General features: G+C 42.0%; 2 protein-coding genes across 17 annotated transcripts in view; one reads left to right on the forward strand and one right to left on the reverse strand.

Moving 5' to 3' along the window:
• The window catches only part of ZNF397 (zinc finger protein 397), a 47,277-nt gene extending 30,953 nt beyond the window's left edge, over window positions 1–16,324 (reverse strand). The window contains exons 1-5 of one of the 3 annotated variants that reach the window (XM_070513185.1): window positions 16,214–16,290; window positions 14,915–14,957; window positions 14,269–14,763; window positions 13,863–14,004; window positions 7,162–10,921 (exon numbers count right to left, since the gene is read on the reverse strand). In XM_070513185.1, coding sequence (XP_070369286.1) covers window positions 9,873–10,921; window positions 13,863–14,004; window positions 14,269–14,682 — 1,605 coding nt within the window. In that variant the 5' untranslated portion in view covers window positions 14,683–14,763; window positions 14,915–14,957; window positions 16,214–16,290 and the 3' untranslated portion in view covers window positions 7,162–9,872. Of the gene's footprint in view, window positions 1–7,161; window positions 10,922–13,862; window positions 14,005–14,268; window positions 14,764–14,914; window positions 14,958–16,213 lie in introns of those variants that run through there. The other 2 variants (XM_070513187.1, XM_070513186.1) reach the window with 2 other exon arrangements.
• The window catches only part of ZSCAN30 (zinc finger and SCAN domain containing 30), a 37,522-nt gene extending 17,827 nt beyond the window's left edge, over window positions 1–19,695 (forward strand). For 8 of the 14 annotated variants that reach the window (XM_070513190.1, XM_070513188.1, XM_070513189.1 and 5 more), the window contains one exon: window positions 3,055–6,925. In XM_070513190.1, the coding sequence (XP_070369291.1) occupies window positions 3,055–3,986 (932 nt within the window). In that variant the 3' untranslated portion in view covers window positions 3,987–6,925. Of the gene's footprint in view, window positions 1–3,054; window positions 6,926–19,603 lie in introns of those variants that run through there. The other 6 variants (XM_070513202.1, XM_070513203.1, XM_070513206.1 and 3 more) reach the window with 4 other exon arrangements.
• The last annotated feature ends 2,232 nt before the right edge of the window (window positions 19,696–21,927 follow it).

Below are 21,927 nucleotides of genomic sequence, written 5' to 3' on the forward strand. Positions count from 1 at the left end.
TAACTAAGCCTCTCACTGCCTCTGATTCTGTATTCCATCTCTCTGATCATCTTGGCACATTTCTCTGGACATGCTTTAGTTTCTCCAGGTTCATTTGAAATTCAGGGATCAAAACAAAATACTCTAATGAGGATCTGATTAATTTAAAATATAAGTAGATTTGTTTCCCAGCTCTTATCTGATGCACTTTATGTCTTTTTGTTTGTTACTTCACAGAAGCATTATGTTGTTGACTCAGTCACCTTATGGGCAACAGTGATCCAATCTTTCAGCCTTCCTTGGCCTTAGCAAAATTTCCTCATCCTCCGTTTATGCCTGATCCCTAAGTGTATGGTGTTGAGTGGCTTGACTGGGTTCCTGATAAATCTCATTATGCTGGACGTTTTAAGTCCTGAGGGTCTTGGTCAGCCCCACTGCTGAAGAATTAATGTGGATCATTTCACATCTGTCACCTAAGTCACAAGGTTTAAATCACTGGAGGGACCCACTTTGATAGGATTGTAAGAGTCACCATGTCATTTTTACAATCTTACAACCTTGGGTTATAATTTTCCTGTAGGTTCTTCACCAGCCTAATAATATGTCTTGTCAGAAGAAGAGCCTGAGATGGAGATATGGATGCAGATGATTTGTTGAGGGCACGGTCTTTGGGAGAAATCTGTAGTAGAGTGAGAGAAACAGGATTAGGAAGGGAAAAGAGCAAACGATGTGGTCCCGGGGAAAACCTAGCTTTAGTCTAATCCATGGTGGTTTGGGGGAGCATTATTGCCCTACTGAGTTGTCCCTTCTTGAGGCAGGAGTTAGGGGGTTGAGGGTGGAAGTAACTTCCCGGGATAGGTGGCTCTCATCAGCCAGGGCAATTCTCCAGAGCAGGGGGCAGCTGTGGGTAGTCAGGAGCCAAGATTCATAGCACTGGGGGAAGGAGGCACCATATTGGTAAAGAGGAACTAGGTGGGCAGTGGAGCATTGTCATCTACACAGTAGTAAGGCTCAAAGCTTATTTGTCAATGTGCAATTAAAGCCCATATCCCTAGTTGAAAGGATTTTAGATACAGGTTACTGAACAGGTGGCAGAATAGCAAGTGGTGTGTTATAGAGAGGAACTCTTCTCCAGAGAAACTTATGGCTTATTTCTCCTCCAGAGTGCCTCCTGTCATCTGTACCCCCACCCTCCTGCCTCTGGACTTTGGGCTTGATTGTGAATTAGCATTCATTCTTGGAAGATAGTAATTGGGTTATTTAGGTTATTTCTGTACCAGTATTTCTAAATACTCAAGTGATCATTTCTTATTCTATTTTTAATCTTTATTTGTCATTCCTGGGAATTACTCCAGTTACTGTTTATTCTTACTTTTTTGGCATAATATAAATATGTATTAAAAAATAAAAATCTTTGTGTTTTCCTGATCTATACATCTAAGGTCAGAGTTTTTCTCTGGTCTCATAATTTGACTTCATGTAGTTACATAATTTGAAGAGGTATTTTAAATCCTATAAGTTACGTGGTTTTTCTAATTTTCACAGCTCCCTACACAATTATTGCCATTTTACACTCTTTATAATTTATACTCTATACTCTTCATAATTTGACCTATTTACTACTTTCAGAAAATTTCTCATTAGGTCTTCATGTCTCTAACTTTCATCAATCTGGTGCTTATCATTCTTTTGCCTTTATTATTGCTATATGTTTTTTCATAAATCTTCCCTTTTTGAACAAGCACAGCCTTGAATAATTTAAATTTCTATCTAAGACCCAGGGATAGTGTGGATGTTAGTGTTCAGCCCTGATCTAAAAGGCAACACTGTCCACTTCTAATTTCTGCTGAGGAATGAGGAAAGGGGCAGGCAGATAGCGTTGGTCAGGTCACCACTGTGAGGCTTTATGGTTGTGTGTGAAGCACTGTGAACTCAAAGAATATCGGAAAGAACTATTTCATATAAAAATAATATTTTTCCAAAGCCAAATAAAAATGATTTTTAAATTATTTTTTGTTACAGTACACTACAGCCCTGCTTCTTTCCACCAGGGAAGGCTGATGACATAGGGGAAAACCACAAGCTTTGATGTTAAGCATCTTTGTTTGAATCCTGCCTTGGCCAATTATTAATTCTATGGCCTCACATAGGTAGTGTAGCCTCTCTGAGCCTCAGTTTCCTGATCTGTAAAATGCAAATAAGTTTAGAGGACTTTTGGGAGGATGAAAGTAACTTAACAGTTTTTCAGGTTTTCCCACCTCAAAATAATTCAGATCACATCGGCCATCACCTACTAGCCTCCTGTTCAGAGTTAGCAGAAATATATAACTGAGAGGGGCATGTTGTGTGAGAGCTGAAGATTTGGCTCTGGCAGTCACATCGGCCAGTTGTTTCCATCTACCTTCTTTGACCATTTACCCATAAAAAAGTGAACATATAAGACTCCCACCTGACCCCAGAATGAGTTAGGAACCCACAATATTCCTTTTCCCATGCTCTGCATGCCTTATTCTATTTGTTTATAATCATTTGAGCAACTTGGAACCTGCCAGAATCTGCAATTACGTTAATGCATTCTAGTTCCTGCCCACCTACCTCTGCCCAAGACCAACCTTAAAAGCATTTCCTAATTGTATCTTCTGCTCTCCTACTTTTCTAGAAGCACCAATGATTCAAGACTGTTAGACAGCTTTCTTTATCCTGATCACTCCTTATCACCTCTTTTCCTTTCCCTCATTACCTAAAAACACACCTTCTCTAACCCAGGATCGTCTCCTAGCTTCCTGGTCTCTCACTGATATTCTGTTTATCCCCGTCTTCTCTAATGTTCACCATCCCTGCTTTCCGATGCTGCCTCTCATTCTTTGTCTACCTTACTTTCTCAGGGTGCCACCTCTCACTATCCCCAGGCCATGTCTCTAAATTCTAGTTGGGAAGCTAGTTTTAAGAGTTTTCCTTCTAATAGGTAACTACCTATTTCATTTGGTTTAGTTTCTTTTCTCTTCCTACTATAATAGATTCCTTTCTTCCAACATGGGAAGTAAATGACACTTGCTTTTTCTATCACATTTTTAGATGGTAAACTGGTGGCTGACAAGGTATTGACAGCAAAGCAGGAAATAACTGAATATGTAGCATCAGCAGCCATGATATCCCCAGGAAGACTTGCTGGGAAAACTCCTTCAGGACAGACAGTTGAAGAAGCTCTGGGAGGTCTGGACAACTTTGAGAAGCCAAAAGGAAATGCTGCAAAGAACAAAATGAGTCAGCTTCCTTCCCAGGAAAGATATTTTAGTCTGGCAACCTTCAACAAGAAAATCTCCAAAGAACAGAGTGTCATTGAATATAATGAAAGTGAAGGAAATCTAAGTTTGAACTCAAATGTTATCATGAGACGGAGAATTCACACTGGGGACAAGCTCTATGAGTGTCTTGACTGTGGGAAAGCCTTTTGCCAGAGCTCAAAGCTGATTAGACATCAGAGAATTCATACTGGAGAGAGACCTTATGCATGTAAAGAATGTGGCAAAGCCTTCAGTTTGAGCTCAGACCTTGTTAGACATCAGAGAATTCATAGTGGTGAAAAACCCTATGAATGTTGTGACTGTGGAAAAGCTTTCAGAGGCAGCTCAGAGCTCATTAGGCATCGGAGAATTCACACAGGAGAGAAACCTTACGAATGCAGTGAATGTGGGAAAGCCTTCAGCCGGAGCTCAGCCCTTATTCAGCATAAGAAAATTCACACTGGAGACAAAGGCTATGAATGTCCTGAATGTGGTAAGGCTTTTGGTAGAAGCTCTATTCTTATTGAACATCAAAGAATTCACACTGGAGAGAAACCTTATGAATGCAATGAATGTGGAAAATCCTTCAATCAGAGCTCAGCCCTCACCCAGCACCAGAGAATCCACACTGGGGAGAAGCCTTATGAATGTAGAGAATGTAGGAAAACATTTAGGCATAGGTCAGGCCTTATGCAACATCAGAGAACTCACACCAGAGTTTAACTCTGTGCTAAGAATTGTACAGTTGTGAAATACTAGGAATTCACTTCAGGGGTGAGACTTCACAGAAGATAGAAATTTCCTGAGAGCAGAATTTCTGTCCTTCCAGTCCAGTTCAGTACTGTAAGAGTAGATCCATGCAAAGATTGTTGAAGTGTTGAATGGGCACTTCCACAGTGAGTCCAGGATTGAGGCAGAGATCCTGGAGGAGCTCCTTATAAGATGGACTAAGAGGTGATGCCTCCAATGGCAAAGATCCTGCTCAGAAAGTGCATTTGGCAGTTGGAGGCACATGCTGAGAGTTACTCAGTTGTCTAAAATGTTGAATTGGGAGGTTGTGAAATGTTGAATTATGCCCTGGATCAGTTTAGCAAGATCTGGGGAATGGTAGCTCATTCTGCCCCCTTGCCAGTTCTCTCCTCAGCCCTGACCTTCCTGCTAAGGTCAGCTGAGGTCTTTTTGAGCATCTACTATGTGCCACCCATTGGGAGCAGACATGGCCATTGCCCTCCCAGAGTTAAGGGGTAATGAGATATATGTATTTATTAAGCAGATATTTACAGTAAAGCCTGATAAGTGCTTTGGTAGGATAAATCCAGGATTCTGTCTAAATACAGGGCAGGGGTACCAAACCTGGTCTATGAGTCACTAAAGTCTTCCTGGATGTGACAACATCTCAGTTGTGATGCAAAAGGTAGGTAGAAGTTAGCCAGCTCAAGGGCAAGAGGGAAGAGAACATTATAGGCAGAGGTTACAGCCTGTACAATGACATGAAGATGGAAGGATCTAGAAATGTCCCTTCATCAGGACTCTTCTCTCGGGCAGGAAATGGTTCTCATAGACCCTGGTTCAGAATCCAGGACATGTGTTTATTCCTTTCTTCCTGTTTATAACCACTGAGTTGAACAGCCTATCCCAGACCCAGAAGACTGGTACGTCCTATGGAAAAAGACATGAATGTACACCAAGGAAAGAATACATATTGGAGGCTAAAGGGATGGTGGTGACTGGAGTGTTTGTGTCCCATCACCCTGGGGCCCAGGAAATAGGAAGCCAACAGGAACACTAGCAGGAATGGGAGGTCTGCCTTCCCAGGCCCCACTATTCCTCATTCCCTGTCCCCTCCCCTTATCACCAGGCTTGCAGATGCTATGCTACTTGAGGACAATGAATATTTGTTGAATTACCCCCTGAGAACTCAACTTCTCTGCTAATTTTTATTTTCGCAGTTTTAATTAATCCACAATTAATTGACAATTAATACCTAAGAGAAAGTTTGATTCCTCTTCTGAGATGTCTTGATTTCCCTTGTAGGTAGTGTGACTTCTGAAGAAGACTTGATGATCACAGCTGTTGTGGGTAACGGGAGGTGAAATTGGGGGGACAGTCTTTGTGTCCAAAGATTGTGGGATTATCATTGAGTGAGGTTAATTAGAAGTCTAAAGAGAGCCTGCAAATGGATAGAGTTGCCTTTTCCTATAGGTGACAATCAGATGATTTCATATTTTTAATATCATTTAATAGTTTTTTTCCGGACTGTGAATTAATTGTAAATGTTGATAATACAGAAAATGAGGAAGTATAAATCACCCACAATTCTACCACCCATAGACACATTGTTAACATTTTGGAGTACCTTCTATTAGTGTTTTTCCCCCAATCCTAATATTTTTGGTAAAAACCTTGTTTTGTAAATCATGTTTAGTAACTGATTTTAACATTTATGAGTATATACTTCAACTGTTTAGTATTAGAATGTAATGTAAGATGTACTGTAATAAAACTTGAGTTTTAAAGTTTTGCTTTGATATTCATTCAGGAATAGGGAGCATGATGACGAGTGGACATGTGCTGGGAGAATCGGGGAAGGAGCTGTGGGAGGAAGTCAGGGAACTGACGTTCTGAGCTTTTATCCCCTGGGGAAAAATGTATCTGGAAACTGACGGCTGGTCCCTGGAGGTGCAGTTCACCAGGTGAAGTCACAAAATTGAGGGGATATCTGGGGCTGCACTGTGGTTCAAAGACCATGGGAATGAGAGCAAACAGCCTCTTTAAAAACATATCCATTCTGTCTACCAGAATGAGGACTCTTGCTCACCTTTGGGAGCAGGAGCCTGAGACTGCCATGGGCTTCTCCTCTCAGTAGAAACACATGCACAGAAAAAGCCATGACCCTTATCTGTGATCATTTGTGCCAGCCAACAAGACAGCTGCAAATGATAGTTACTGAGTAGCAGTGTCTTGTTGCAGCCCATCAGAATGCAGCGGGTGGGTGAGTCTAAGTGGGGTCTGTCCAGGGAGCTCACCCCTCCTCTTGACTTTGCACAAATGCTCTGCAGGTTGGTTTCTCCTGCATGCGAAATTATTCTAATTGGCACTCTCCCTTGCTCTAAGGATTCACTTTATGGAGCAAGCGGAGCAAAGGAGTTTACAGGGAAGCTTGGAGAGACCAAGGTCAGATTTGCTTTAAATTTCCAATCCCAGATGGATGGTGGTAACTCCAGCCTATGGAAATAAGGAAAGAGAAGAGGAGGGGTAGGAAACTGGTATTTATTAAGCACCTTGCCTAAATAACCCATTATTTTAAAACACGTGAATCTGTGCAAAATCCAGTTAAGGCAGACATTGTTTTCCCCTGGACTGCCTCTATACCAAGAGAAAGAGAGCCCTGAGCAGAAGGGCATGAATTACTTTTCCTCCAGCAAGGCTGTGAAGGAGAAAACAATTACCTTTAACATCTACCTTCTATCTGTGCCCCTCCATTTCATAAACACACAGAATGCTGAAGCTTTAACTGTAAGAGATCATCTACTTCGGCTCCTTTAAACTGAGGGTCCAGAGTCATGAGGTGACTTGCTTACGGTTGCGGGATTCATGGAAAAGCACTAACAAGAACAAGTGTCTCCACTTGAAAGCTACTGCTTCTCTTAATTATAAATCTCCTTCGTACTTGCACAGAGATTTATAATTTGCAGAAGACTTTTTTGTATACGAGTGTAAGATGAGTACATCTGCCACTGTCATTTACCAATGGGGAAACTGAGGATCAGAGTTAGCAAGTTAGCTAATCTCTTAGGACTTGGAAGGGGCAGAGATGTTATAGAAAGCATGTTTTTCTTAATATTTCTTGACTATCCTGGGCTTCCATCCCCCTTTTAACCTTTTCCCTCTAATTTTAGAAGTTTTAGATATTTATTGTAGGAAAATTTGGAAAACAGAGAAAAAAATTAAATCACCTATAATCTTATCAACCCAAGATAACCAGTATAGCACTTTGAAATTATATACTTCCAGTATTTTTTATGCATAAATATATTTTTACATGGAATCATACTGTACATATCATCTTAAACTTTTACTTAAGATATGAATGCTTTGTCATTTTTTAAATTAATCAATATCGCTTTTAACAGCTTTTAAGACTTTGTATACATTCATGATGGTTTCTGAAGCATACAGTTCCAGGTAGAATTTTAAAGTCAAAAGGCAATGCTTAAGGCTTCTGGTACCGATTGCCAGATAGTATCTATTCACATCTCACCAGCAGCATTAGAGTCCCAGTTTCCCTGAATCTTTATTAATTTTATGAGGGAAAAAAAGTGCCATCTCGACTCTTGCTTTAATATACACCTTTAATTCTAGCAAGGCTGAACATTTATTGTCCATTGGCATTTCTTCTTTTGTGATTTGCCTATTTAACTACCATTTTTTCTAGTGGGACTTTTTCATGGGGAGACAGTATAGAGAAGTGGCTCCATAGAGGGCTCTGGATTCCTACTGGGTTCAAAGTCTGACCTCACCACTTCTTAGCTATATGACTTTGAGTAAGCCACAACTCCAAGCCTTCATTTCCTCATCTGAAAAATAATGGGCTGTAGTGAGAAATTACTAACACATATATACAAAGCCCTTAGCAAGTACCTATTACATTGCTCATCCATACATGCAAGAACTCTCTATAAAGAAAGAATCCCTTTTGTAATATATGTTGTACCAATTCCTACTTCATGTCTGTCCTACCCTTTTCAGTTTGTTTGGGTCATGGTGGAAGAGGAAAAGAACAGTTGAACAGCTCTTAACACGTTGTTACACTTTACTATCTTTTCCAAATGACCCTATCCCTTCCTTTTTTCATTCTCTCTAAGCATGGGCATTTAGCCCTTCTGCCATCTTGCTGGTTAGTACATGCCCAACAGGAGCATCACTTCTTTCTTTCTATCAAGAAAACTCTTCTTTTCCTATGCACAAGATTCTAGATTTTTATATTTTTTGGTAAGGTGTGTCATAACTCCCACCCATTAGGTATTCTGAATAACATGTTTTTCTGTTGCTGACTGACCTATACACATTTCTGCCTTGCACTGAGAAGCGCCAGTCTAAGGACACTTTTCCCAGTGGGTCCTTCGGAAGGTAGTCTCTGGATGGACCATGACTGTTACTTTCTGTTGTCACTTCCGTTTAGCATTATCTTTAGCAAAATTCACAACTGAAATACTGATAGAAAACTGAACATGTGCAAGGTGCCTGGAGAATAACAGTCACAGACCCAGCAACAAGAATTTTTGACCAGCTGAGCCCAAGGGAGTGTACTAGGAACTGTGGGGGGATATACAGCCCCAGAAACAATATGGCAGCCATGGCAACTGCTGACCCAGAACCTTGGGAGTTAGAAGGAATCTGACAGCAGCTCTGATACGCTTCTAAGAACCAAAGGAGTCCTTATGTCTGCAACAAGGAGACTTAGAACTCAGACTCTTCATCTCTAGGCTGGGCTCTTTCTCACCAGCTACCCCCGCCCCGATGAAGTTCTAGCCTACCTTGTAGGCTGGGCAAGGAAACATTAGCCCTTTCCCTGGAGTCACACCAGACCAAGACAAAGCTCCTTATATCACACCGTCATCTACAAACTTCAGGTTTTGTCTACTAACAGAAACTTCTCCACTGGCTCATATTTTGTTATAGGTACAACTTCAGAGATTCTGGCTTATCCACGCTTCTCTTACAGACATTACTCCACTTCAAAGGAACCCAACCAGAGTGTTCCACACAAAGCAGCCATTTAATTTCCAGATGTGCTAGACTTTCTTGCTAGCCTTTGTCTGTTGTTCCCTCTACTGAGAACATTGTTCCCTGGCCTGCCTACCTCCTTGGTTAACCCCTACTTATCTTTCAGATCATTTTTCTCAGCAGCCTTCCCTGATCCAAGGCTGTGTCTGGTACTCCTCAATGTCACACAGCACTGATCATTCCAGTGTCACTGCCTGTCTGCCTTGCCCATTAAACTGTAGAGATTATGTTCTATTTTCCATTGTATCCCTAGTGCATGGCACAAAGCAGGCACTAGGTACTCAGAAAATAACTTGGATAAATTAATTTGTATTCTTTTTTCTACCTCATTTCTGGCCTGCCCTGGGCCCAACAAATCACTGATAACACCGTTTCCTCATCTGTCTTGCTGCCCTGTCACTGTTCTTAATTGGTCAGTAAAATTTTTGAGTCCCCGGGACAAAATGTCCCTTATACCGTCCATACCATCCCCCAAACCTGGAACACTGACAATGGGACGCAGTGACAGAGCCTAGGTTGCTGTACCTTCTTCATGACATTCTTATGGAAAATGAGGTTTCAATGTTACATTCTCATTTTTCTTATTTCCTGAGTATTCCTAATGGTAAGAGAAAAGCTGGAAGCAATGATTCTCCCATCTGCTGTTCTGAATAGCCACAGGAAAAGCTTTCAAGGGACAATTTGCATTAGCATTAGGAAGTGCTGCACAAAGCAAGTTAGATTGACTCAAGACCTAGTAGTATTATGGAGTCTTGCTCCAAAGTAAACCCTTCTGACTAACAAAGATATAAATCTGACTGAAGTATTTACAATATTCACAAGTCACTTTACACTGTGGACTCTCTGATGGCGCATAAGGACTGATCTGTGCCTGAAAGCCTTTCCACATTCATTACATATATAAGCTTCATCTCCAGAATGGATTCTCTGATGCTGCACAAGGGCTGAGCTCCTTTTGAAGGTTTTACCACATTCATTACACTGATAAGGTTCCTCTCCACTATGAATTCTCTGATGTCTGATGAGGTTTGAGCTCAAACTGAAGGCTTTTCCACACTCATTACATTCATAGGGTTTCTCTCCGCTATGGATTCTCTGATGGGTAATCAGCTCTGAGCTCTGCCTGAAAGCTTTTCCACATTCGTTACATTCATAAGGTCTCTCTCCTGTATGAATTCGCTGGTGTCTAATAAGCTTTGAGCTCTGGCTAAAGGTTTTCCCACACTCACTACACTCATAGGGTTTTTCGCCAGTGTGAATTCTTTGATGTATGATGAGATATGAACTTTGACTGAATGCTTTGCCACATTCATTACATTTACAAGCTTTCTCACCAGTATGAATTTTCCGATGTCTAATGAGGGCTGAGCTCTGATTGAAGGCTTTCCCACATTCACTACATTCATATGCTTTCTCACCACTATGAATTCTCTGATGAATAATAAGATATGACCTCAAACTAAAGGCCTTTCCACACTGGTTACATTTATAGGGCTTTTCTCCGGTATGGATTCTCTGATGTTGCGTTAGAGAGGAATGCTGTTTGAAGCTGTGCCCACATACGTCACATCTATAGGGTCTCTCTTCTGTAGGAACTTTCTGATACGTTATCGAGTTTGTGCTTAGAATCAAGCTTCTCTCAGACTCATCATGGTGGTCTCTCTTTCCCAGAGATTTGTGTGTGAAGGTTACTTGACTAAAACTGCCCCCTTGGGAAGGGGATTTTCTTAATCGCTCCACTGTAGGACTTCCTTGCTGCCACTTTAAATTGCTTTCATGTTCACTAACTGCTCCAAATGAAGGTCCCTGGCGAAGTCCTTGTGATTTTTCTCCCAAATTGTCCTTTGTCACTGATTCATCGTTCTCACAATCTGAAATGATAATAGCAAAAAACAGATTTTCTATTTCTCCAGTCACTCTCAATATTCAGTTTCTAGGTGAGAGAAAATACAAGCTTCTACCCACAAAAGATGTCACTGTCCACATGTATCTTTTCTTTAACTGGTCATAATAGGGTCCCTCCTCCTTTCTAATACTAAGACCTACATCTACACTTTGAATTTCACCCTTTCCCGCCTCCTCTGAGACTCAGTTATCAATTACCTACGACTCCTTTCCTAGTATTTTCAACCTTTCTCTACTGACTCCTGTTCATCAGCATTTAGATAGGCTCAAGTTTCTCTCATCTGTTTAAATCAAGCTCCTTGCCTACAGGCCTCCCTCATGCAGCCTCACTCACTCTCATTCAGAGCAAACCTTGAAAGGGTTGTCTGTACTCAACCCCATTCTGCAATCTGGTTTCTGCCTTACCCTTGGCACCCACCACGTCCCATCCCATCCCATCCCCCACATACTAGTCTGATCAAGGTCACCAACTTCATAGCTGCTTAATCCAATGGATACTTTCTAGATCTCACTTAGTTGGCCTCTCTGTAGCACTGATACTGGGGACCACACTTTCCTTATAGAGACATTCTCTTCCAGCTATGTTAGCCTGATTTCTGTGGCTGTTCCTTCTCAGATTCAAGGCTAATCGTGCAAACATGAGTTCCTCCAGATTCTGTTCTGGGCTTTCATGTATCCTCACTTTACAAACTCTCTTCTATCTCCTAGGCTTCAATCACTATAAATGTCACAAGCAGATTTCTCCTCAGATCCCCAGTTCTATCCCAAGTCTATTAAGCTCTAGACGCTCAAATCCAACTGCTAATTGGGCATATTCCTTGTGGATATTTCACAAGCACAAAAATGTCCCAAACTAAACACATCATCAGATATATTTTTTCCCTTATGTTTTCCCTTTTATATGAATAGTCCCACCATTAACCAGGTTGTTCAAGACTGAAACCCCAGTATTATCCTCAACTCCTCTCCCTCATGCTCCATTTTAAAAAATTACCAGCTACCACAATGCAATTTAAGTGCTGATGAGCAGGGGTCAGCTTTGCTCTTCCCTACCTACTATAATACATCTTGATTTATTCACTGCAGCCACTTGGTTTACAACAATCTCTAACAGGACTCTCTGCTTGCCTTCCTCAAATCCATTCTCCACTCTGCACCTAAGTTCTACAGCACAAATCCCATCATGTCACTCCTTTGTCTAAAACCCTTCAACTGGACCCCACTGCACTGTACAAACTAATTAGGAGGACATACAAGCTTTCACAATCTGGGTCCCATTTTCCTCTCTAGTTCATCTCTAACCACCTCTCCCCTATGAATTCTCTATTCAAGTCAAATTGAACTACTTGCAATTCCCAGAATGGGTTGTATTCTCTCACCTTCAGGACTTTGTGGCCTTTGCTTGTGTAATATTGTAATACAGGAAATATATATTTGGTCTTCATCCCTAGTTCCTGGCACATAGCTTATTTTGGGGGGTGGGGGGGCGGTGAGGAAGATTGTCCCTGAGCTAACATCTGTTGCCAATCCTCCTCTCTTTTGTATGTGGGATGCTGCCACAGCATAGCTTGATGTGTGGTGTGTAGGTCCACACTGGAGATCCGAACCTCTGAACCTGGGGCGTTGAAGCAGGGCTCAAGAACTTAACTACCACTTAACCACCAACAGGCTGGCCCCTGGCACACAGCTTTAAAAACCCTTGGAATTTCCTAAGTGGTAGGGGTGAGAGGAGTGTCTTTTCTTATTCATATAGCCCTTAGCAACCGTATCTGAGTTTATGCTAATAAGATGACTCTTGGAGGATGGGGGGTGGTTGCCAAAGGAACTGACCACTGTGATGAGAGAGCTGGAACTTACAGCCCCACTCTCTGACCTCCAGGGACAGGGGCTGGAGACTGAGCTAGTCAATCATGCCTACATAATGAAACCTCCAAAAAACCCTAAACAAAGGGGTTCAGAGAGCGTCTGGGATGGTGAATGCATCCCAGTGCCAAGAGGGTGACACACCCTAAATTCCAGAGGGACAGAAACTCCTGTGTTCGGGACCCTTCTGACCTAGTCCTATGTACCTCTTCATCTAGCTGTTCATTTGCATCCTTTATAATAAAATGGTAATAGTAAGTAAGGTGTTTCCCTGAACTCTGTGAGCTGCTATAGCAAATTATGAAACCTGAGGAGGGGGCTGTGGAACCTCTGATTTACAGCCAAATTGGACAGATGTGTGGATAACCTGGGAACTTACTACTTGCGACTGGTGTCTGAAGTGGGGAGGAGTCTTGTGAATTGAACCCTTAAGCTGTGGGGTCTGTGTTAAATCTGGGTAGTTAGTGAGGAAAAACCCCACACAGCTGGTGTCAGAAGTGTTGTAAGCAGAGAAACAGTTTTTCCCTTTAGCTTAAAACACTCCTCCTTCCACCTATTTACCTGGTTTTCTCCCACTCACAGTTCAAGTCTTAGTTTAGATATCTCTTTCTCTAGGAAGTATTTCTTGAACCTCTAAGCTTGGGTTAGGTACCTTTATATGTGCTCCCAGAATACCCAGTGCCTACTTTTATTCTATAATTTACTCTATACTGCAGTTGCCTTGTTGCTTCTCTACCACGCCATCTAGACCTGAAAGTTCCTTGAAGATAGAGACCCAGTGCCTACTCCAGTACCTGACATGTATTAGTACCTATTATGTAATAAAGGAGTAAGTGAATAAATGACATGGAAACTGACACAAGGAAGACCGGCTGTAATTCATTCAGGGTTGCTAAATACAAAGCTGCTAAAGTGAGCACCTCTGGTCTGGAATAATAAAGGTGAGGCTCACATGTGGCATGTTTGTAAAATGCAATTAATTCTTTATACTCAAAACTAGAGGCCTAAGTGATAACAGTTCCCAGATGAGTTTCTCTCTCTTACCACTTTTCGGGGAAAGGCAAGGTTCCCAGGGTTTCAGCTGCATCTTTAAAGGCTGGAGTTGGATGTCTGTTAAATCTTGGGATGCTGCAAGACATGTCAAATCTTTCCATGGTACTGCTGGTCCCTGTGGACTAGTGGGGACCTGAAATCAGTAAAATATGGTTAGTTTTGCGAGGAAGTCCCTAGGGAAAGAGCTTAGTAAAAATCTCAGAGGTCAACGAAGACATCTCCAGGGATGAGGGACAGGAAAAAAACAACTAAAGGAAAGAGACAGGTATGACCCTAATAGCCACTTTGGGATTATGGCTCAGTAGAGACAAATTTTCTTCCTACTGTTATGATGATGCCACATGCTCTAGTCTCTAAGTTCCTTTTCCCACAACATAAAACAGCTCCCTGTTCCCACCTGCTGCCCTGGATCATCAAATTCCCTCTCCAAATCCTCCAAGAGAGTCACAGCTTCCTCGCCGCTTTTTGGACTATGTTGCTGAACCCAGATCCGCAGCTCCTCAGGCAGGATGCTCAGGAACTGCTCCAGGACCAGCAGCTCCAGGATCTGCTCCTTAGTGTGTACCTCTGGCATGAGCCATTGATAACAAAGCTCCTGGAGTCGGCCCAAAGCCTCCCGGGGCCCAGGTGTCTCCTGGTAGCAAAACTTCCTGAATTGCTGGCGAAACAATTCTTGGCAGGATTGGGTGCTCCCATTCTGTTTAAATTTCTGACCCCAGGAAAGGCTTTCTTCTACTTTCACCAGTATTAGTTCTTGTTCCTGAGGATTCTGAGGTACCAGGGTTGAAATTGCTCTGGATTCCACAGCCATTCTGGGCTGAAACAGCTTAGCAAAAAGCTCACTACAACTGGGTACTGTAGTTCAGAGTTCCTTTAAGTATCTTCTTCTTTCCTGAAGGATATAAAAGCACTGTTAACTTATAACAGTGAAAAAAATCTCTAATAACTTAAAAGATCAGTCATAGCAGTAATATATTTAATGGGAGAGCAGGTTTGAGGCTGTAACTAAATAATCATCAAGTGACAAACTAAACATTACTCACCTTATTCACTGTCTCCCATTCTGAAGAATTCCTACCACTAACACTGTAAGAAGTTATTTTAGAAGCAAAAGAATTCAATATTAACATGAATCACATACTGAGAAATTTCCTTTTCAATTATTTCAATCTTGGGTGCATCAAGGAGAAAAGTCTGTCTGTAATATGTCTGTAAAACTTGTAATAACACTGATTTTAAAAAATTTATTTTTAGTTACTTTCTATGGCAACTGTTTTCATTTAAGGTAGTAATAAAATATTTTAAAAATTCTTATTATGAGTTGATTTAAATAAAAATATTATTGGAGGGGCCGGCCCCAGGTCCAAGTGGTTAAAGTTCCCTGCCCTCCACTCCAGTGGTCTGGAGTTCACAGGTTCAGATGCCTAGTGCAGACATGCTCTGCTCATCAGCCAGGCTATGGAAGCATCCCACAAAGTAGAGGAAGACTGGCACAGATGTTAGCTCAGGGCCAATCTTCCTCAAGCAAAAGAGGAGGACTGGCAACGAATGCCAGCTCGGGGCAAATCTTCCTCACACACACAATACACAATGGATATTTGCCATTTGATCAAATTTGGTATTCACTGAATTTCTTCAACAAACACCGAGGCACTTACTATGGGCTCTGTCATGAGCTGGGTATTAAGAGACAAAGCTTTCTGCTTGTGGATAAATGAGTCTACCGAGGAATTAACCAAGAAGTATTTAGTAAATGCTTACAACGTGCTCAAAAACATGTCAGATATCACGGAGACACAAAAGAAGCAAAGAAGGTCAATCTCAAGTCTCAAAAAGCTTAGGACATGCTGGATCACACATTTTTAAAGGTGAAATATGGTAACAAACAATTACGTATTAGATTTTGTGATATAGATCAAATACGATCTGATTTTAGGATGGGGGAATATCGATAGGAGGGTATGCCCTTGAATTAGCTGAACACATCAGTAAAATTTAACCCTAACACTACAGTTAACTTTAGAGATTAGAACATTTAGGCTACAATTCCGTGGTTTATGAACCAGCCCGGCTGCACTAGCCTTTCTATTTTTACACCCTGGTTAAAGCTAAGCATTTGTCAAGTCACGGAGGCGGGGCAGTAACTACCCTTTCGGCTGGAAAGCAGGGGCTCGAGCACTGGGCTCCTCTGCGTCAGCAGGACGCTCGGAGACGCCACCGGGACAAGAAGCCGCGACTCGGGGATGGGCAGGCCAGGGAGCGGGGCTCCTCCAGCCCGCGCCCGCCGTCCTGGCCGCGCGCCCACCCCGCCCCACCTCCGCCTCGGGGCCCGCGTCGCTCACCCCGAAGCCCAGGAGTGGCCAGGCAGCGAGCCGCCGACCCGGAGCGGCGAGCCACAAAGACCGGAAGAGCGCGCCCGCGGCCTTCCGCTTGCGCGCCCTCCCGAGCCTCCGCCGGCACCCCCCCGTGCTCACAGGCAGCCAATCAGCATGCACCCTGCTCTTCCCACCGCCTTCCGTCTGTAGCCGCCCGCCTCGCGGAGCCTCGAAGCCCGGGACAGGGCGATCGGCGAGGCGGGCGTCGTTCTCAGAGTCGCGTCTCCCGGGAGGGCAGAGCTTCCCGCCTTGGCCGCCTCCTACCCGGACCGTCTCCCTCCGCCACGCAACAAAATTGGTGCCACATCACTCCCCATTCACCTCACTTCCAATTTTCCAGACGAGTATTGAGATTTTCCTGTAATTCCCATGCGTTTCCAGGATCTCTGGCAGTAAACGCGTGGATGAATGGGCTGAACAAAAAGTGTGCTTATATTGCTCTTCCGTATGCATATTATGGAGCTTTTCCACAGCTCTATGCGTAGCTATGTTATGCCCATTTTACAGCCATTGACGCTGTCCGAAGTCTAGAGATGCTAAAGTCCCCGTAGTTCAAGGAGACTCTGGTGTCCCAGACTCTGCCCATCTAATGCGGGGTTTTCCCATTTTTCGCTGGAACCTAGCTGGCCTTAAGTCTTACTATTTACATTTTTCTCTGGCCGCTTAGTAGGTGAAAAATGATGCCTCATTTTGTTTTAACTTGCATTGCTTTTAAATTAGTGAGCTTGATGTTAAGATATTTCCCTCTCGTGTTTGTTGACCATTTTTGGTTCTTCAAAAAAATGGCTTTTCCTGTTTTAAACTGAGGTGTTACTATTTTTCTTTTATATTTGCGAGAGGTTTTTACTTGCTAAGGATATCAACTCTCCTTTGTTGCAAGTATTTCCCCTTTTATTTGTAATTATTTTTAAATGTTAGTACAAGGTGATACATACATAGATACAAGTTCTCCTTTGTGAACTAAGACAAAACATACATATTTGGGAAAAAATATTTCTTGGCACTCAGTTACTTGCTACGTAATTCGTAATCATTGTAAACTGACTCTAGCAATTTTACAAAGCAAGAGAACAAATAATTTTACCTTGTGTTTTAGTTATCTGTTGCTGTATAACAAACCACTCTGAGACTTAGTGACTAAAAACAGCAGGTGTTTTATTGCTTAATTCTGTGGTCAGGAATTCAGTCACAGCTTAGCAGAGATGGCTAGTCCATGCTTTATGAGGTGTCAGCTAGCATGGCTTGACTGGGACTGGGAACGTGCAAGATGACTTCACTCACTTTGCTGTGGTCTTGGTGCCTTTTGGCTGGTGCTACTTGATTCTCCTCCATAAAGCCTCTCTCGTCGTCGTCCCTCATCATTCAGGAGTTCAGATTAAGTTTACTTACATGATGCCTGGCTTCCAACAGAGTGAAGGAGGAAAGGAAGATGCTAGTTCTCCTAATTAGGAAGGAAAATGCTTAGGTCTGGAACTCGCATTACATTACTTGGCTGTATTCTATTGGCAGAAGGACTAGACTCATGGCAACGGGAAATAGACTCCACCTTTTAATAGGAGGAGCAGCTTGAGCATGGAGGAAATTTAGGCAATCTTTGCATCCAATCTACCGCACCTTGTTATATTGAGAAGCCTTCTGTTTACGAATGGAACTGTTGAAAGAGAGAGGGAATGCTTGCAACTGCAGGAGTAGAAAACCTTACTAAATGTCCTTATGGTTTAAGCCTTTTTGTTATCCCACATAGCTAGGTGTGTGGAGGTAAGGCCATTTCCAGCATTGGATAATTCAATGGCTTGGCAATGTTGTCAAGGACCCAAGTCCCTTCCCTCTTTTTGCTCTGCCAACTTTAAGGGTGTTGGCTTGTCCTCCAGTCTGGCTTCCCTTAAGGTCCTAAAATGGCTGTCTCAGTTCCACATTACAGATGATATCCAGAAGCAGAAAAAGGAAACACATTTATCTTCTGCTCCTTTTTAAGACTAAGGAGAACCTCTTCCCCCAGAAGATTTTCCCTCATATCTCATTAGTTAAAATTGCTTCTTCTGTCTATGCCTATCACTGACGAGGATGTCATGATAGGTTTAGGCCCACTGAGAGTCATATCCCAGGACTGGGAGGGGCCAGCCTCTCCTGAAGGACACAATCTGGGGAAGGTGAACAAAATTAGGATTACGTTTAAAAGGCAGAAATGTTAAGGGCAGAGAAGGGGTAGATAGATGAATGTTGAGTGTGCAATAGCAGCATCTACTTCAATAGGTAATCTGATTCCACTAGGTAAGAAAGTGAGACACTAGGAAAAAATCCAAATTCCTATCATTCCTTATAAGATGGTACATATATTTAAAATATAAACCAATTACTTAGTTGCAAGAGATGTAGATTGGAGATTTATAGCTAATTTCTAGGACTTGATTTATTACTTAAAAAAATTTTCTTTTGAGGAAGATTAGCCCTGAGCTAACACCTGTGCCCATCTTCCTCTACTTTATATATGGGACGCCTGCCACAGCATGGCCTGACAAGTGGTGCATAGGTCTGTACCCAGGATCTGAACCGGTGAACCCCAGGTCACCAAAGCGGAATGTGTGAACTTAACTGCTGTGCCACCAGGCTGGCCCCCTAGGACTTGATTGATTGATTGAGTGAGTGATTGTTTTATTTATTTATTTTATTATTTTTTTTCTTGAGGAAGATTAGCCCTGAGCTAACATCTGCTGCCAATCCTCTTTTTTTTTTTTTTGCTGAGGAAGACTGGCCCTGAGCTAACATTTGTGCCCATCTTCCTCTACTTTATATTTGGGACGCCTACCACAGCATGGCTTGCCAAGTGGTGCCATGTCCACACCTGGGATCTGAGCTGGTGAACCCTGGGCCACTGAAGCAGAACGTGTGAACTTAACTGCTGCACCACTGGGCTGGCCCTTGACTTATTTTTATTTTTATTTTTATTTTTTATAAATATTGGGCCTGAGCCAATCTGTTGCCAATCTTTTTTTTTTTCTTTTCGCCAAAGCTCCCCAGTACATAGCTGTATATTCTAGTTGTAAGACCTTCTAGTTGTGCTTATGTGGGACACCACCTCAGCATGGCTTGATGAGCAGTGCTAGGTCTGTGCCCGGGATCCAAACCAGCGAAACCCTAGGCTGCCAAAGTGGAGCACGTGAACTCAACCTAACCACTCGGCTCCTGGGCTGGTCCCCAGGACTTGATTTAAATTCCCAGTGAGATAGCAACTGATTACCTTCTAAGAGCTTTAGCCAACAGTTTCCACTTACACGGTATCGTATTCTGTTTGGGCTGCTATAACAAAAATACCATAGACTCAGAGGCTTATAAACAACAGAAATTTATTTCTTACAGTTTTGGAGGCTGGGAAGTCCATGATCAAGGTGCCAGCAGCTTCAATGTCTGGTGGGGACCCACTTCCTGATTCGTAAGGTTGGTGAGTAAGGCTGTTCATTCAGTCAAGTCCAACTGCTTGAATTACTGTATCATTTAATAGTGCTCTGCTTCATGGTCTTCATTGGTGAGATAAGCTCGTTGAAATTCTAACTGTAAACCACTGTTCAATGTTTAAGGATAGAGAAAATGTCTTCTGCTGCTTTAGGGAACTGGATCATTCCTTCATCCAGCAAATATTATTGAAATTCGTATATGTGAAATGCTGGTAAGAAAAGTAAGGGATTCAAATGAAATAAAAGATATGCTTCCTCACTTCACTTACCACTTCACTCCTAGAGTATAATCCCCATGAGGGCAGAGGTTTTGTGTTTCTGCTGTTGTCTCTCCCGTATGGCCTAGCAGAGATATTTACAAGAGAAAGTATTGTTGCTGTTAAAGTAATTAAATAAGGAGGCCATTAGTCTGAAGTGGGTCTAAAGCCTTGGCAGCCTACCTAAGCCAGAGCTGATTTTTGTAAATGCCTCAAGGTTAAGAAATTGAAACTTAAGGACAACTAATCACAAACAGCCAACTAGGCTTTCTCTAACAAGGCAACCACTTAAACTGTAGCCCAGCAGATAATCTCCCTGCTTTGCTTCTGAGTCTGCTCTGTAAGTCTTTCCCTTAGCTCCTGCCAGGGGAGTGCCCCTAGCCATTTCTGTTTAGTGCTGCCTGATTCCAGTGGATGTTCGCTCAAATAAAATCTTCAAAATTTTCATGTGCCTCAGTTTATCTTTTAACGGTGCTAAACCTAGTGATAGTAAGTATTTGAAGGATTCAAAGAAGTGGGGTATTCAGAAAGGAAAATTTTGAATAATATGTGTCGACTATATTTAAATAAGAACCCAGGATTTATTTTAATCACGCATAGTAGGATGACAGACACAGAGACAACTGCCTTTGAAAGAGTAGTTTATTGTCCCTAGTTCCTAGAGGATGGGAGGTCCTGCATGCCACACAAGGCCACATGGGGTCACTCACAGGGAGAAGCAGAGAGAGAGAGAACTGGGACTAAAACGTTGTTATTATAGTGGCAGGAAGAAACTAGCTGGGGACGTCCTCTATTGAGCAGGAAGCAAAACACACTTGGAGGCTTATGGTTGGAGGGTTTGTAATAGATTTCTGACTGTCTGATGGTGGGGGTGTTTGTAAAAATCCTTGGGCCATTAGCATAGCCCCATGATTCCAAGATGCCAAATCATCAATTACAGAATATCAAGAATAGTTATTACAATATTATATTCTATTACTGTTACCATGATGTCACCAATTTAGCTTTGTACTTTTCAGAGGCAGATAATAGAGGTATTAACAGATGAGACAAGGCTTATTTGTGGTATCCAAGACAGTAAACAAAGGCCTTATTTACTAAGTTGTTTCTCTTTGCTTCAATATCAAAGAAAGCCCTTGAGATTGCTCATGAGATGCATTCTTGCCTTAATCATGCCTAGAACAGAGTTAAAGCTAGAGGTAGGCTCTTATTATTGTTTTACTTTTTTCCTGCCTTTTCAGATTAACCACAGTGACAAATCTCATCCTGACTCTTAATCCTCTCAGCCACTTCAGAAAGATTTTCCACTTGGACTCTGTTCTGCCTTAGGGGTGATTCAACAAGGATACATTCTAAAATTAGGGGGGAAAAGCAATGCCTTTCTAAATGCATGGAGTATGAGTAATTAAAAAAAAACTCAGCTAAAGAAGCTGAGCGAAACATTTTCTAATGGTTTTGTGGGTAGGAAATACGAGAGTCTAGAGAGAAAGTTGTTTTTAAAAAAGCTGTAGGACTTGAGCTCTAAAAGACACTCACCTCATTTCATTATAGCTATTATTTGTGGTAAGCTGGATGTGTTTAAAAATCTAATTTGGTTGCCTTGAGTTTGTATTATTTGCCTAAATTCTTTTGTTGTAGCAATCATCACTAGAAGGAGATTTAGGTTTTAACTGAATTTTTTCACAGAACAGTGAACTTAATGAATACTCACTGGGCTTCTGTTTGACAGTGTCTAATGAGAAATTAATTTCTTTCAATCTTGTTAGGTAGCATGGAGGTAAATAACTAATTTATATGCTATCCAATATTACCTTTAGGCCTCCTGAATGCCAAATACAGTTTTATTTTAAAATATTTTTCAGGGTGCAACCTAATTTCCTTACCTTTTCTGGATTTGTGTTACTTTTAAAAATTCATTATTTTATGTTATGTTTTTATGATTGAGATTATACTGCTGCAGGTAATAACACTT

This window comes from Equus asinus, chromosome 7 (genome assembly GCF_041296235.1).
Source record: "Equus asinus isolate D_3611 breed Donkey chromosome 7, EquAss-T2T_v2, whole genome shotgun sequence".
Lineage (NCBI taxonomy): Eukaryota > Metazoa > Chordata > Mammalia > Perissodactyla > Equidae > Equus > Equus asinus.